The sequence below is a fragment of the Nyctibius grandis genome, chromosome 4 (genome assembly GCF_013368605.1).
Source record: "Nyctibius grandis isolate bNycGra1 chromosome 4, bNycGra1.pri, whole genome shotgun sequence".
In the NCBI taxonomy this organism is placed as follows: domain Eukaryota; kingdom Metazoa; phylum Chordata; class Aves; order Nyctibiiformes; family Nyctibiidae; genus Nyctibius; species Nyctibius grandis.
In genome coordinates this window covers 45,067,142-45,083,842 of record NC_090661.1, presented here as the reverse complement: position 1 = coordinate 45,083,842, position 16,701 = coordinate 45,067,142, and the positions used below count along the sequence as shown (strand labels likewise).

The 16,701-nt window shown below is 36.2% G+C and overlaps 1 protein-coding gene across 2 annotated transcripts in view; it reads left to right on the top strand.

The window, feature by feature from the left end:
- The window catches only part of SLC25A21 (solute carrier family 25 member 21), a 290,692-nt gene that overhangs the window by 198,161 nt on the left and 75,830 nt on the right, over positions 1–16,701 (top strand). The window contains exon 3 of one of the 2 annotated variants that reach the window (XM_068398947.1): positions 15,561–15,644. In XM_068398947.1, the coding sequence (XP_068255048.1) occupies positions 15,561–15,644 (84 nt within the window). Of the gene's footprint in view, positions 1–15,560; positions 15,645–16,701 lie in introns of those variants that run through there. The other variant, XM_068398948.1, reaches the window with a different exon arrangement.

Sequence of the window (16,701 nt, the reverse complement as noted above, 5' to 3'; positions counted from 1 at the left end):
GGGAAAGCAATAGGGTACAAAAAATTGCTTTCCGTGATTGTGCTCAATTGTTCTGAAAGATGCAGAAGGGTGAGCTGTGTTACTAGAATCATACTGTTTTTAGGAGCCTCTCTCCCTACAGGAGACATTAGCAGCGATACTACCATCTCTAAAATTCAGGGAATTCTTTCTGGCCTTTCTGTTTATACGGTAGTGTGTAAATAAAGGATCCAGTTCATGATGTCAGATTTCTACTTTAACGTTGTAATATTATGCAATTTCACTACCAGCGCGTACCAGCACAGTTCGGCGTGGATTGTCTAGAAACTGAGTTGTTTTCTACAGGTAAAAATAAAAGTGTGAAGCTTTTCAAGAAAAGCAGGAGGCAAGCATCAAATACAGAAAACATCTATATTTGCATCATGAATATTCTCACTGCTCTTAGGCATAAAATCATTATCAGTACTTCCAGTCTCATATACATACGGTAAATTACGTGTTTGATCTCTTTAGTAAATCCATTGTTTACAATGAAGCCAAGTGATTAATACCTTTACTTGGGTTGATTTAGACTATTTGTGGTAGATTAATTCTCCCTAAAATTTCCTCTGTTTCTTTGTTACATTTAATTCCTTTGTGCACATTTCTCCATAAGCCATTTTAGACTGTATCAGCTGATATTCTTAAGACAGGTTTTACACACAAAAGTTTCTCTGGGTCTTGGAGAGATCTGGCATAAAATGTCTTATGTTCTCACTTCAGGAGGTCCGGATCTTTCAACCAAATTTAATAGCTATTTATGCCTTGAGAAGATCTTATCTAATATACTATTGGTTCAGGGTCATTCACAGCCTCACGTTATATTGAAACATGGACAGAGAGTGTAATTTGTTAATGTCATGAAGGATGAAGTAGGTTAGAAAGGGAAGTGTACACGATTTATAATAACACAAGTGTTTCCTTGCTAATCCCTTGGCAGGTTCATTATCTGTAGAGCCCCAGGCAATAGTTGGCCTATCACGAGAGTGAAATTTAACCCACAGCATGAAATTAATCCTCAAAGACTTTTGTCTACTCTTTCTAGAAATAATAAATTCAAAGTGATTTTATAATTCTCTCTAACTTTATGCAAAGGTGTTAAATCGGTATCTAAACTCTATGGCATATGTCAATCTATTGATTTATGTTTAGTTAACTAACATGCAAGTGTAAACCAAGCATAATAAGGAATCTGAAGATGTGAATTAGTGGTGTGTTCATTGTTTCTTCCTGAAAACCTTTTTTCTTTGATAATACAGAAAATTCTATTCCTTGTAATTTCAGGGAAGACAAGGAATGTGTATGTCTATGCATGCATGTATAAAATAACTGAAATTATTATACCTGATTTCCTAGAGCTTCTGGGCTTATATATGAAATAACTTGGTGGGGTTTTTCACACCCTGACTTCTTTTGTAAAAATTCTTGGAAGTCCAATGAGGGCTTGTTGCTGGTAAACAGATTTTTGGTAGAGTTTTGGAAAGTACTTCAATCAGCTGCGTAAATACTGGGTAAATCAGCTGGGTGTTTTTCAGAAAGATGTTTCTTTTTCTTACGTATGCAAAGAAGTTCTTTCTACTAAGGAGAGAACAGGTGAAAGTGATTTGTTAGTGCTTGATTCTGACTCTGCTTTTTTTAGAATATGATTCACCACTCATAGCGCGACGTAGTCTATAGGAGTAGATGAGCAGTTCTAGATACTATAATATTCATCTAGATACTGGGTAAGGATTTTTCCCACTTTCAGTCAGTATTTACCCAGTATATATCCATTGGCTAGATGCTTTGTATATTTTGGTGCTCATCTACTAGAGAATTTTTTCACTTCTGAAGGCAGCAAGTCATATTTAATAGACATTTACAACTGGCCATATCATCTGTGTGAAGAACTTCTTCAAGATATTAATTGAAACTCCACACAGTCATAGCCCTTGAGACAGAAACCAAATGACAAGAAATGAAGCAGGTCATGTGCTTCTTAGTACACAGTCCTGACCCTGGGCAGGAGGTTTGCAGGCTACTTAGAGGCCATTATATGAACAGATCTGGAAATACATTACTCTTCTGATCATTCCTCTTATTCTTCAGACATAATTTATAACAGTGGTGTAGACATTGAACCATTCTTACTTCACATATTCCTTAAAAGAATATTAGTTTCTCAAGTAATACAATATTTCCTCTGTGTATTTTAGGAAAGTTATTTTTGTGCACACATGCACACTAGTGGTGAGAAGGAAAACAGTAGTTGCTGAAGTATGTTAAACAGAACAGTGAGCAGAGGAGTGCCTTTGATCCTAAAACAGGCTTTAAGACATGCTAAAGTTGCCATTTGATACTAAGTAGAGATGAGATGTGGTGTAGGTCTAGGAAACCTCTGAAAACTACATACCTTTTTCTAATATTTGTTGCTGAGAATAGAACGTCCTACAGAAATACTTCATATAAAGTTAAAACATAGGTTTGTACTGTATTTTTCAGTTGCTTTTATTGTTAATGGAAGCTGATGGGTTTAAGCGTTATAATTTGATAAAGTACGATGCAGTAAATCAATACCGTGTAGTAATTCAGATACCATTTATATCTACATTATCATTATTGCTTCAATGCAGTAGTAGAGAGAGAACGGAAACTGCAGAACTGCAGTGCTTGTTTATAGGTGTTAAGAGATGACCAGGAAGGAGCAGAGGCAATGATATATTGCACATATTTTGACCAATGACTGCCTCAAGGTTTTCCATCTGCTCATTATGTAGTGTTTCTTCAGGACCACACTCTTCTCTCTCCCACCTATGTTCATAATTTTGCTCACTCCCTATACATCCATCAGTCATTCCCCTGTGATTGGCTTTCCCTATTTGCCCTTTTCCCAGATCACAGACTCATAGTGAAAACTTCTTGCAACAAAAGCAGCAGTGTTTGTCGATTGTGAGACTGCGGTTTCTGCTGCCAGTTACAATGACAAGCTGGCATCTTGTGACCTCTAATAAATGACTTCTAATAAATTGATAGGTGATAAGTCTCTTAGCTGGTAGGCAGGGTGACTGCATTTTCAAGAGAGCCTTGAAACAGAAAAAGGCTAAAAACTCTCCCCTGCATGTAATGAAACTGGAGATTCCTTTCTGCAGACCTTTAAGGTCAGCTTTATTCTTTGGAGGGGTTCAAGCCACAAGTCAGACAAGCTGCAGATTTTTAATAAGGATAATACCAATGACTCTGCAACATTTAAGTACAGTAAGTCCTTCTTACACCTTAGTCTGGGCACCTTTCGAGCTCCATAGCAGGGAAAGTTACAGCCTGGGGATCCTTGAATTCCTATTTATGTGCACAGCCTATGTTGCACAAAGATTAGACCCACAATGGAACAGCTAAACCTACTGCCAGCATTATGTCACATAGCAAACCAGTAGCACACACTGTATGGCTCGCTATTTGGAAGAAGAATAGCATAATTTAGGAAGAAGATAAGTTATGCTATTCTTCTTTGAAAAAGCTAGCCATATAGTTGCTTCTCCCATTAACTAGCATATATGCTAAGAAAAAGAGAGAGGGAGGTGGCATGCCTTCATGTTGTACACTTAGAGTTTTATTTATTGCACACTTACTCAGTTTGGCATTAGACAACAAATAGCAATTTATGGACCAACAAAGGCATAATCCCACTTGTTACATATAATAATATATATAGTAATTACCTATTAATTCTGTATGAGCATGCAGAAGCACTTTTTCAAACAGTCATTTTTTAACAAGCCCAGTAGGCATTCAATAATTCAATAATTCGGTTTTATCTCTGAGTGCATGTAGCTTTACAAAGACTTGACTAAGTGGGTTTGTGGAAGGGGTACTGAACGTGGTAAGGAAACACAGCACTAGCCCCTGAGAAATACTGCATGGCGACATCAGAACTGCCTTTTCTTGTGCCTGTTTTTCAGTCCTCGGGCTCAATAGCTGAGTCAGATCAGCCATGTTAGCATGGTCGGTCTGCCTGCCTGGAGAAGAACGTGAGCAAAATGCCTTTAAAAGACTTCTGTGAATGTACAAAATGAAAGGAGGAGTTTTTCTAGCTTCCAGCTGGTGGTTAGTGAAATGTTTTGCTTTCTGAGATAGACATCGCTGTAACAGAACCTGAAGGTACTTCCTTGAGTCGAAGATTTTCATGAAATCAAAAGGAATTTTTTAACATTTCTTTTCGAAAAAGCAATCTTTAAAAGGCACAGGGCTGCAAACAAGCAGTAAAATCTGCTGAGAAGCATATCCTCCAGACTACTTGCTTGCTACCCACAAACACTTTGCTGAGATCCTCTCTCTTTTTCAAAAGTTGCCTTGCTGTGTACCTTTAAAATTATCAGCCCTTGGAAAAGTCATGTTAAATCTGAAAGAAGCCCTGTTTTCCTTTAGACTTAATAATGTTTCAGATACTGATTTAAAAGGGAACTCTCCCTTTATTCCTGAAGTCGGTAAGAAATATTATGGAAAATTGCGTTAACTCTTGCAAATCCCTCTACAACTATAAAAGTACAAATGAGATCGTCCCTGCTGTTTCAGTCAGGCCTATGAACCTCAGAGCAATAGGATATTTATAAGAAAATTCCAGACATAGCAGTGGTGCCGTGATCCATATGACCCAAAGTTTCCAGTCTTTGTCTATCCTCCTGTCTTTAAGGAAAAACAGAGGGGCATAAAATGAAAACTTGGAAGATCACAAATCATTGTTATGACTCATTATAATGAATGATTTGTGCATTACTTTATGGAGTAGTTAGGTTCAGTTCGGGGAAAGAAGGAAACCTTCCTTTTTAATTTTCACCCCTTTATGCCAATTTTCAAGCAACTGTCTTTCCTAAAATAACATCGCTCTTTTTTCCACACTGTCCTGGATAACTAGTGAGTTTTTTCAGCTGGGAGAATGGGTTGTGATATAAAGGTACAGCCTTGCACGGCTGTTGTCAAGATCCTGTTAGTGTTTCCATTACAGCATTAAGTCTTATTTTCTGGTGTTTAAAACTGGGCCATAAAATACTTGCAAGTTGAACTTTCGTAGTTTTCAAAATGTGTTTACAAATAAGAAAAGTAATCTCATTGGGTGGGGCTTTTTAGTTCTCTGAAGAAATAGTATCCTGACAGCTTTGTAGCAACTGTGATTCTCAGTTTTGGATACTCAAAATTAGTCTTCTGACCATAGCGTAAAACCTGGAATCTAGATTGTCCTGAGTTTTATTTAGGATTATTTTTTGTTGTTAACTATTAATAGTATAAGAATTATTAGAAAAATAAAAATAAAACTACTGAAGTCTGAAAATAGCTGCTGTTTTTCCACTACATTGAATTTGTGAGAACTCATCTTCTTTATTTTTGTAATATCTTCATACTGTGAATCAATAGGGTATATTCCCAGGTGTCAAAGGTTTCTCTTCACTTCCTAGGATAAATTTTAATGTTACACAAAAGTTTGCTGAAAGTGTGGTTACGTACCTGTGGACTGTGAAAGACACTGGCAAGCTACCATTTCAACACACAGCAAACTTTCCTTAAAGTTATGGGATTACATTTTTGTTTTGTTTTTTTTACGGAGGGAAGTGCACTATTTCAGATAAATTGTATTGCAGAAAGCAAAAGTGTTCCAATATTTTACTAGTTTTACTTCAAGTCACCACAGCAGATAAAGTCATAGCGCTTCAGAGGAAAGCTCACCCTTAATTTGCGTTGTTATGCCCTAATGTATGTTAAGAATTGCTGGTGTCGCTCAGCACTGGCTGATAATAAATTCCATATAAGCTGTAATATTGGGGCACAGCTGGGTGGGTAAGAGTTGAATTTCAGTCTTTGACTCAGAATTTCCTCATTTTACCAGTTTCATTTCAAAAGATAATGCTGCTTTAAGGGTGTACGTTTTCTGTCGCTTAGCTATGCAATTAGAGGAAAGTCATTTTTACATGGAATCAGCATATGCATAGTAGGTAATGTCCATTTATGTATATTAGCTATTAGTCATTTAAAATGGTTTGTCTGTTAATAAGAAAAGGCATGTGAGTTAAGGTTTTCAAATGCAGGGTATTTAGCTGTACTTTTCAGTAGAGTAAGTCTGGTTGCATCCCTTCTAGTATTTTAGAAGTCTCAGCCATAATATCTTAATGAAATTGTTTCTCTTTTAAATATTTTCCAGCACAAGCACAGGAGGTTGGGTGAACAGTCAAAACTAACACTTCTTTCAGCAACTCACAATTTTATTTTGGCTATTTTCCACTGAAAATTAATTTGGATTTTTGCATTTGACCGTTTCTTTCCTTTGGGAGAAAAGATATTTTTGGTTATCTTTCCTACTTTGACTGTAGGGAGCAAGCATAATGTGTATTTTGTTGTGGTTTGCAAATTTTTGGTGCTAAATCATTTTAATACTAAAAAAAAAATCAGCATATACTAAGCTATGATGGGATTGATCTCATCAATGAACTTAAAATGATAATGAATACTGAAAAGTATTGAACAACCCTCCAAAAAATCCTCCCCCAAAATCTTGCCAGAAAGCTGCAATGATTTTCCTGCCTTCTCAGAAGGAAAAGTGCTGTGTGATCACCATAGGGGACACTGAAATCAAAGCTTTGTTGAGAAAACTGTGTAGAAGTACTTGGCTGTTTCTATAGGAATTCTTGAATAAAAAAAGTAACTTTTTCCTGTGGGAGTTAGATCTTAATTACCTTCTCCTAAACTGGAAGAGTTTTAGAACAATGCTTACTATTTCTATTTCAGGTATCAACCAGTAATGACCAGTAGTAATTATTCATTTGAAGCCTTCCTGTGGTTTATCAGATACATGTTTTATTTTACAAAGCTGCATTAAGAGCCTTGTATCTTTTTGAAGTAATAGAGAATACCCTTACTTTTTAAAGGCAGCAGAATTATTCCTCTAATATGGTACCATTGATATCATAACAATTTTAACAGGTAGATGAAATTTTCATACTTACATTTAAATTTTCCAAAGGCACCAATTTGCAGAGACTCAATAAGGGATTCATAGATTGCAGTAATGTCACAGGACACAAAAATGGCTCTACGGGGTTAGACTAAAGGTCCATGTAGTCCAGCATAGAGAGGTCAAGAGAGGATATACATTTTTGTAATAGAAGTTAAACTGAAATAAGAAACTGTGGACAGTTTTTAAGCATGGACATGTTACGCAATGAAATCAGCCAAACCACATTCTCATTTTTCCCTGAATTGAGACTGGATACTGGGGCCTTTATGTAATATAATCTAATATCTGATTTCTTGTGAAACCTTTTCTAGTCATTAGTTTATATTCCTCATCACTTTGTTGTTTCTCTATAAGCTGTTTTGAAGGAAAACATACAAGGCTTTATCTAAAACTAATGAAAACCAGACTTCTCTTGATGTATTAGGCAACAAGTGACTACCTATATTTAAAATCATAAAAATAACTCCATAATCTCTGACAATACAAAATTATTCCTTATAGAGCCATTTTCAATGATTTGTCCAGTTTAGATAAGGGGCAAAAAAAATCCATAGATTTGTGGGGGGTTGTTTTTATGTAGGAAATAGAGATTACAGGAGGTTTCAGAAATAAACCTATCATCACTGCAAAAGAAACAAAATGCTGGGTTTACCATTACTGGTTTCTGGAGATTCTTTCACCAGGGTAACTAAGTGCTTTATATGCAAGGCGATATAGTCAAAAAACACAGTGTTTAAATCTGCCTATTACTTTTACAGTGGTCACTTTCTAGCTGATCTTACCTTCATAGGATTGTTAAGATCACACGTATTGCACGATCTTTCACACAAAATATTGTGTGATTTTTCAAATATAGCTGTCCCTTTATGATCTTTGCTGTCATCTGAAGTTGTGCTTAGAAGCTGTAGCCAGGGAGCCAAACCAAAGTTTCAAGGACAAAATGGTACCTTCAAGGTATCCATGACACTGGCAGAGGCTGGCAGAACCGTTCCTGCTCTGGCAGAAATTGTGGATAGACTTTTCACGCAGAAGAACATTAGAGCAATTTCTAAAGGATAATAAAATGTGCGGTTTGCAGGTCCATAACTGAGAGGAAAGGCTGGTACTTTGCAAGGAGCTTGTAGAAGCCCACAGTGGCCAGTTGTATCTGGGACCCCAGAAACACAAGAGCATAACAGGACTTTGAGGCTGGGAGTTGGAAATAGGAAACACTTGCTGTGCATGTGGAGAGGACAACAGCTTGGAGCCTTATCCCATAGTTTTACCTTGCTGTGAAGCATGCAAGTGTTCCCAGTATTTTCATCCTTGAAATAAAAGGGATCTTGCACAACATCATAGCTATGAGACTGCATGATGTTTCTCTGACCAGTTTTTAATGTGGAATGAAAAAATGGTAGTTTTCACTAAATTACTTTTTTTGTTGTTTTGAACTCCCCCACCACACACACTCGTTGATTGGAATTGGATTATTAAAAATTTTTATGGTTTGAACTTAGCTTCTGCTGTATCTCTTTCTCAGGAAGGCATTAAATTATTTGTATGTAACTGCTATATCTAGCTGGTTTTGTTATTCATTAGCAAAATTACCGGAGTAGATTTGTATGAAACAGTTACATGGATTAATTTGACCTGCTTCTTGTCAAGTTTGGTTTTGCTAAATATTCTCTTCTAAAACTACATGTAAAGGAAAATTTCTTTCTGCCATTGTAGCTACTGTATGTTTTGTCCAATGCACATAATGGAAAAGTTACTGCAGTATGCGAAGAAAAAGTTACAATAGTTCTTCATTAGTAGCTGACAAAATACAGCTTTTATATCTAAAACACTTTATTGCACTCTTGGTATATATAGTACTGCTTTCTTTTTCCCACTGACATATTTGATGGAATCATGTGCTGCTTAGCTTGAATATAAAAGAAAGAGATGGAGGAAAGTCATCTATAAAAGGAATAGGAAGTACAGGAAAAGACAAAATTCTTTTTCTGATTAGCATACTTTCATCTGGTCTAAGAATAAGACTCATATTCAGAGAACTGACCGAGAGTACCAGTGAAACACCTAAGCCATTTTGTCATGTTTAGGACTTTGCTGTTTCTCTATTCAATTATGCAGTTGATTCAGGGAAAGTATTTTCAAAAAATTGTATGATCAGGGTAAGTTCTCATCATCAAAGCTGAAAGCAAAATAGAATGATGGAGATGATGCTTAACTATCAGCAGCTGAATACTCTGAGGAATAGAAACTATAATCCAGTTCTTTCCCCTGTCAATTTGGTGACTAACCACATCCTTTTTCTGGTGCCTTGTCAAAAAGCAGGAGAAAATCATCTTTTTATTTCATGGATGCTGTCTTCAACACAAGGAGTATAGGCTCCTAAGGATGGAGCACGGAGGAAGTCCAACCTTACAAATGACTGGAAGTTTTGACCAATTGTTTTCTGAGGGTTTAGATATATTGCTCTTAGGTAACGTAACGGGAGGTAGCAACTGATGATGATCTTACTGGACTCAAATTATGATCAGAATAGCCAATCTGTTCCATCTAAGTTCTGTAAATTGATAAATCTGTTGTTGATCTAGCTCTTAACTTTTGCTGTGAATGTACTCATTCAGACATAGGTAAGTTCTGCTTTCTCATCCACTGGTAATGTTTCTTCCTTTTGCCCTACTTATATTTCATAGCAGTTTCTGAGATTTTTTCGTCAGAGACAAAGTATAAATTGCTGGATAACCAGATAGGAAGAGGACAGAAGAACGGATCAGGATTGCAATAAAGCAGAGGTCAGGTGTGGAATGGACAAATTTATGAGTTGCAATGTTTGATAAATACTTTGGTAATTGTTAGAATTTATGAGTTTGTATTTGGTAATTTTTTATTTGACTGTCATACCTGGTAGTTAGTGTTCTAACTTGCATAAAAGCAATCTCTGCATAGAATTTTGAGTTTTCAGGGTATCTTTACATTTATTTCCATTATTACTATTCTTCATTTCATCGTCGTCTTCAAAAAACATATTTCTCCAAAAGACATAGAGGTAAGTAAACTAACAAGCATCATTAATTCCAACAAAGTGGAATTCATTTAAATGAATTTTGAAATAATTTTTGGGAATACTTCTCTACCCATGATTCTGATTTATTACTTCTGAAGTAAATATGAACTGTATGAAAAATTCTGTGATTAGATGGAGGCAAATCTATGTCTGCTATGGCAAATGATTGGAATAATTTCTATTCTTTACCCTTTCTCTTGCTACTTTATTGTATTCTTATATGGGTTTTGCAGTTAAATAATCATCATAGCAGTACTGTAGTTCTTAAAATATGACCCCGCACTAGCAAAATTTATATCTTTGGCTTAAAATAATTAGATTTTTTGTTTTGAAGTCTAATATTTATTTCTTCAACAGCTTATATGATTTACTGTTAAAATAAGTGAAAGAATTATACTCTCAATTTAGTTATTATCCTGTAAGTAACATAAGCAACTCAAAGAACTTGAGCCAAAAAGTGAAATAAATTATATTATCAAGGTCCAGTTCGCAGTGCAAAGTTTTGCATGAATTCTAAGCATCAGTAGATAGCACGCACTAGTAGTAACACCTGAATAAATGTTTAAGTTAACAAATCAAAATCTTTTAAAATTATAATGCAGTTATTTTTTATTATGAACATGTGAACTGTTAAATAATGTATATTTATATAAAACTTCAGACTACATTTTTATCAACTTATGCTGGTAGAGGTAATTACAGCTAGGAGTGTCTGGAATCATGGGAATTACTGAAAGTGCAAAAAACCTATAAACGTTGTTTTCAGTTTTCCAAAGGCTGTATATTTCTTTAAAAGTTGTTTTAAATTTAACATCACACAGATAATTTAATTTCTTTTGTTGTTATGCCACATAACTCTCTTCTTTATAGCATCTAAACATCTTAGTACCTGAGATTATTTGCTTTGGCACTGCATAAGTCCCAATCATGGAGGGAAATGTTAGGAGCTTTATTCAAAATAGAGTAGAACATATGATAAAATCCTAGTAAGGCATGTGAAGAGAAGGAAAATACAGCTAAGACTGCCGCTCGTTGGCAAGCACCGCAACATGGTATAAAGCCTGGTGCTCTGAGTCAGTGTTTTTCTTTCCCTCTGAACTTTGTGGTTGAGGAACTAGTCAGCAGCACTGTGTAAAAGCAGCAAGAAATTCTGGAATTTACACATGAGGGTATAGTCTTTGCAAACCCAGTGGCAAGAATTTGGTGAGTCTAGTCTGCTCCACATCACATTGCAGTTGTCCTACATAGCTGGGATTTAACTGCGCACTATCTACTTGAATCTAGGTATGAAAATACTGGTTTCTTCCTTTTAGATTTTAAGATGACTAAACCAATTTCAGCATGAATTGGAAATCTTTCTCCAGCCCAGATCAGTAAATAAAAGGGGGAGGATTGCTAGTAACATTGTGGTGAACAAACTTTAAACACCAAATACCTGGATACTGTAGTGGCAGACATCCACAAGACAACTTTGATGAGATGTTCAGAAAGCGTGAACAAAAAATTTAGCAACTGATACAGGGAGAGAGAAAAAAATTTCTTTTTTTTTTCCAGAAAACACACACATCTGCTGCTTCTCCTATAGATATTGACTCTGTTAGAAAAGACTACTTAAAGGACTTTTTCAATATCAAGGGGGGCAGGAAAGCATCCTGCAGACTGAGGGTTTTATAAAATTCTGAATAAAATACCGGCTATTATAAAACCAAAAAGAACGATAAGTTAGGCATTGGAAACAGATATGTGTGTTTATGTAGAGTCATTGCTCCACAATATGACATGTCACTTGTTAAGTGGTAAGTAGTTCGGAGAACTGATGAAAGGGCTCAAGCATCTTCTGCATTGTGGGATTTCAGGCCAACCCTCTTGAGAGTTATTGATCAAGGACTGTTATAACCATAAAAAATACTCTCTCTCGTGCTATCAAAATAATAATAATTTAGGTTTAGTCATTTCACAAGTAGTAGTTGTAGTGCTGATTAGTGTGGATAAGTTAAAATATTTCCATGGGTTTAGATCATGCAGAGTTTTCAATTAAGGTATTGCTTTTTGAACAGACCTCAAAACCTCAAATGGTTTTGCATGATTTCCACTTTTTGAGATCCCAACGATGTGTCTTCTGGGGTGAAAAGGGAAGGACTTTGATGTTCTCAAACGATATCAGGACACTTTTGTACCAAATAAAGCAACTGCAAAGGTAGTGTTCAGTCAAAGTGGGCATAAAAGACCAAACCGTGTGGGCTGCTGCTACAAGCCAGAATGGGAGATTGCGAGGTCCCTCATGGCATGGGAGCAGGAGGTGGGAGCTGCGAGGAGGAGCCAAGAGAACAGGCGGTAGGTGCCAGGGGCACATAGGAGGTCCTGGGTAGGAAGAGGTAACCTGGGAGCCAAAGTGCCTCTCCCACGGTTCTGTGAGCCATCCCAGCGTGTGGGAGTGCTCGGTACCACAGCATTTTGGCCAGAAAGCCAAGAAGCAGGAAAATGAAAGGGGAGGCAAGTTAGCCTGATGATCATTTTTAGAGTGATAAAGCTCTTAGTAAACACATAACATGTTGGAGTGTCCAGTGACTTCTGACGCTAGTAGTGAGTAGCAGGTCATTCATCCCAGTCCTGGAAAAGCCTCTCCGCCTACATGTCCATTTGACATGTCTGTGGGCACTGCCTGCACATTCTTCTTTTCAGACTTCAAAATAATAAATTAAATGAGAAGTTAATGCTCTGATTATATTTATAGGAGAATTTATCTCTTTTTTTTTCTAGCAAAGCTAATAGCATGCAAGGCAGGCATCCAGCTTTCAAAAATGCATGAAATTCAATGGTTTTATAATGCTTTGAGAAAGGAATGGATTCAAAGCAGAGAAAGCCATTATATATCCCCCAGTTGTGTTCATTCCTCTAAACAATCATTAAAAACAGGCCAGGTTGTTTTTTGAAGTGAATGCTTTCACTCGTCTGTATTATTAAGATTACTAATACAAGCTGCTGCTGCCTCCAAAAAAACAAACATTTTTCACTCTTCCCTGAGCTTCTTATAACAAGTGCTGGTGATCAATTAGCTAGTTCATTAAAAAGTTACACATGATTTTATTGAGGCAAGCAATTCTGAATCAAAGAACCCAATTCGCAGATTTAGGTTGAAGCACATAATTGGCATGTATTTTAGGATCGCTGTTAAAGCTATAAAAAAGATTTACTAGGGAAGGAATGGATCCAAAAACCCTAAAGGAAGGAATATGTTATTTGTGTGACTCAGTGTTACAAATGGGCTCATTTAATACTAAGGTCTTATCTACATTAAAACAAAAAACTGAAATAAATGTAAACGTCCTTTGATTTGTTTTCCTTCGCCGGATACACGTAAATTACATATGATATTATTGCATTTCTTCTGCTATGGTTTTCATTATTGCTATCAAAAATGTATTTTTATTAAATCGTTTAAATTTCATTGAGAAGTCAACACTGTATAGCTGTAAAACAAAATTATATGAAGTGTGTTCACCATGTTGTTGAGATCCATAGTGAGTCTGGGATTAAAGCCCTGGTTCTACAAACAGTTGTGCACGCGTGACTTAGTGGGGAATGTCGCACACGTGCTGGTAGGATATGCTTGAGCATTTGCAGGATATGCTTGAGCATTGAAAGAGAGAGAAGGCATGTTATTCAGAGGATGTTTTAGAAACAGTGATGCTTTGTTCTGAGTTTACAAGTGGGCCAAATCTTGCAACTTGAGGAAAAGAGTTTGCATTAAGAAAGCTTTATTTTTTAAATGCTTGGGGAAAGTTATTTACTGGTGAGTTTTTGCATGATTTCTTTAAACAAAAGCAAGCCATTTTTGGTTTTGAACTGCAAGGTATAAATGGTCAAGTCTCAAATATATTAAAATGTGCGTAGAATCTACTTTCTGTTATGATTTTGATTGCTTGATTGCCACAATGTAAAAGCTTCTGTAGCTGATATTACTGTTGTACTTTGTGTGACGGCATTGAGGCATTTTCAGCTATTAGCCTTCCCATGGGTTCTTTTCAGACAAAATGTTATGCATCAGCTCTTATTTAAGTGTAAGCCTATTGAATAGCATTCTCCTCTCTGCCAAGTTGGCAGCAAGTTCTTGTGCTAATAAAAGAGGTTACCCCAGATAGAGATCCCAGATGTGCCTGAACTACTTTTATTAGGACTACGGAGGGGCTCAGTGTTTCCTTCTAACTGTTTTCAAAAAAGGTGTGGACTTGCCTTCATAATTGCCCAAAGAATTGTATTACATCACTGGAAATTTTTTCCTCAAAGTGAATAAAATCGTAAATGTGTTAGCACAGAACACAGCTTAGGAAATACTGATGTTCAAAACAATGAGCGCCTTTTGCCACAATACCAACCTCAATTTGACCCTACTGAATTCTGCTGAGAAAGAGGAGAACACTTCTGTTTAACACTGAGTTAAAAATACCTTCGTTTGTTGCATATTAATGAGATTCAGTATATTAGAATAAGTAGCAATAGATGCAACATACCTGTGGCATATGACGTACTTGACTATAAAGTCAGTTATTCCTTGAAACTGTTGGATACTATTTGTTGTGTAGAATTATTATTGTACTTAGTGCTAACACCAACTTAATAATTGCCTGATACGGGGCTGTTGTAGACTGCAATTGCTAACATCAACATTCTATGGGTTTGAGTGCTATATAGTAATTAGCAGTTTAAAAAGAAATTTAATTGCTAAAAATGTATTCAAAATTTCTCCATACTATTTAGTTGAATGTCTTGGCTGCAGTTTTAAAACCGCAAAAAATAGGGTATTCTAACTGAGATACTTAGTAAAATAATATAGCTTGTTAAACTTACTGTTGCTATAAATCATAAGTGTTCACAATCTTAAACCATAATCTTGATTTTCCTTTCAAGGCTACAAGCTTCCTGTTGAAATCTTTATTGTTGTCAAAATGTGAATAGAGAAAACAAGGTTTTAATTAAAATAATTCATTGCTTGCTTTTATTCTTCATCTTATAATTAAATTATGAAAAATGAATGGTGCTTTAATTTCTGGTTATGTCTCTGGTTGATTTTTTATTGTAATTGCATCAGATATAAAAAAGAAACTGCACAGTGGATTCATTTTATAGTGAAACTCATGATATTATTCCATTTCAGATTTTCAAAAACAGGGTTTGACTCAAAAACTCCCATTAGTTTCAATGGGCTTTGGATCAGGCACAGGGTTAACAGCTTATTTTTCAAACAACTAGAAAGAGGTGTAAATGTTAAAGGTGATACCTATACTGTGAGTTCCATAAACTACAAAAAAAGTTACTACTAAAGCTCTATTTTTCCTTACTTTAACAGCTTCTATGAAAACAGTGTTAATAAGTATATCAGGAACAGTATATAATAATGAACCAGATACATAAAAAAACCTTTAGAACTCCTTTTATATAATAAATAGAAAGTTAAAAGTGACTTAAAATCCCTAACTTCTCATGCTGTGATGTAAATTGTATTTTTTTTAGGTTCCAAATTCAAAGAGGGAAAACTGATCCGACCGGTTACAAGAGCCTGGGGGACTGTTTTAGGACTATTTTCCAGCGAGAAGGGTAAGAGTATATGTTTTTAAAATTGTCAATTTTATGTGACCTTTTTTAATCACCCATTTTCCAGACATTAGATCCTCCTTATATTCCACCCTTTTTTGCAGTTGCCAGAATTTAGCAAACATGTAGTCTTACATAACGAGCACGATTTGAAAAGTCTTGCAATACTTACAATACCAAATTTTGCTGTCATGATATGTTTAAATGCACAGCTGTGTAGAGACACTGGGGCAAACTCCGCTTCAGTACTGGGAGCAGGATGGCCACGTCACGGTAGTGCACTATCTGGGCTCTTGTGTCTTCTTGTCCTGGTTTTCTGAACTAGCTCAGCCTGAGCCATCGCCAGTTCAGTGAAGTACTTGTTTCCAAGCTTTGATGAACGGGCATTCAGCAGTTAGCTGTAGTAGACAACGTTTCCAGGGCCCATGTGAGTAAAATTCCACAGCTTTTCAGTCTGACAGAATATGGAGAATGATTTGTGGTCCTTAGTCACCTGAATCATACTGGTTTCAGTAGGTACCACTGCTCCAAGCCTGAGCTCATCTAAGGGACTTGGTCTCTGATCCAGAAAGGCATTTAAATACACGCTTAATTTTATGAGCAGTCCAGTTAAAGCCAGTGAATGTAATGGGACTGATCAGATGCTTAAAGTTAAGCCAGTTATCCACAGGAGCTCTTCAGGAGCTAGCCTTTAATCAAGGTAACTCTAATTAGTAAATCCCAGTTTTGAGCAGCTGGAAAGCTTTCCATAAGAACTTTCCATAAGAACTTAGCAACCCATTTTTTATCCATATATTCATCAAAATGGAACTGTTCTTATATATAGTGACATAGATGCCACATATGGGGGCAGCATAGGTGCAGTGGGGCACAGACTTCTTGTGTCCACAATCTGTATGGGAAAAACAGAGGTGAGATGAGCAGTGAAAATGAAGAACTAGACCCGTTTTGTTTCTTGCAGTCAGGTTTAGCTAAGCTACACTATATAAGTACATAGATATAGAACTAGATGGTTTGAATTGCTAAAGTAGGGAGATGTAGAGATGTTTTGTTAAGGTGG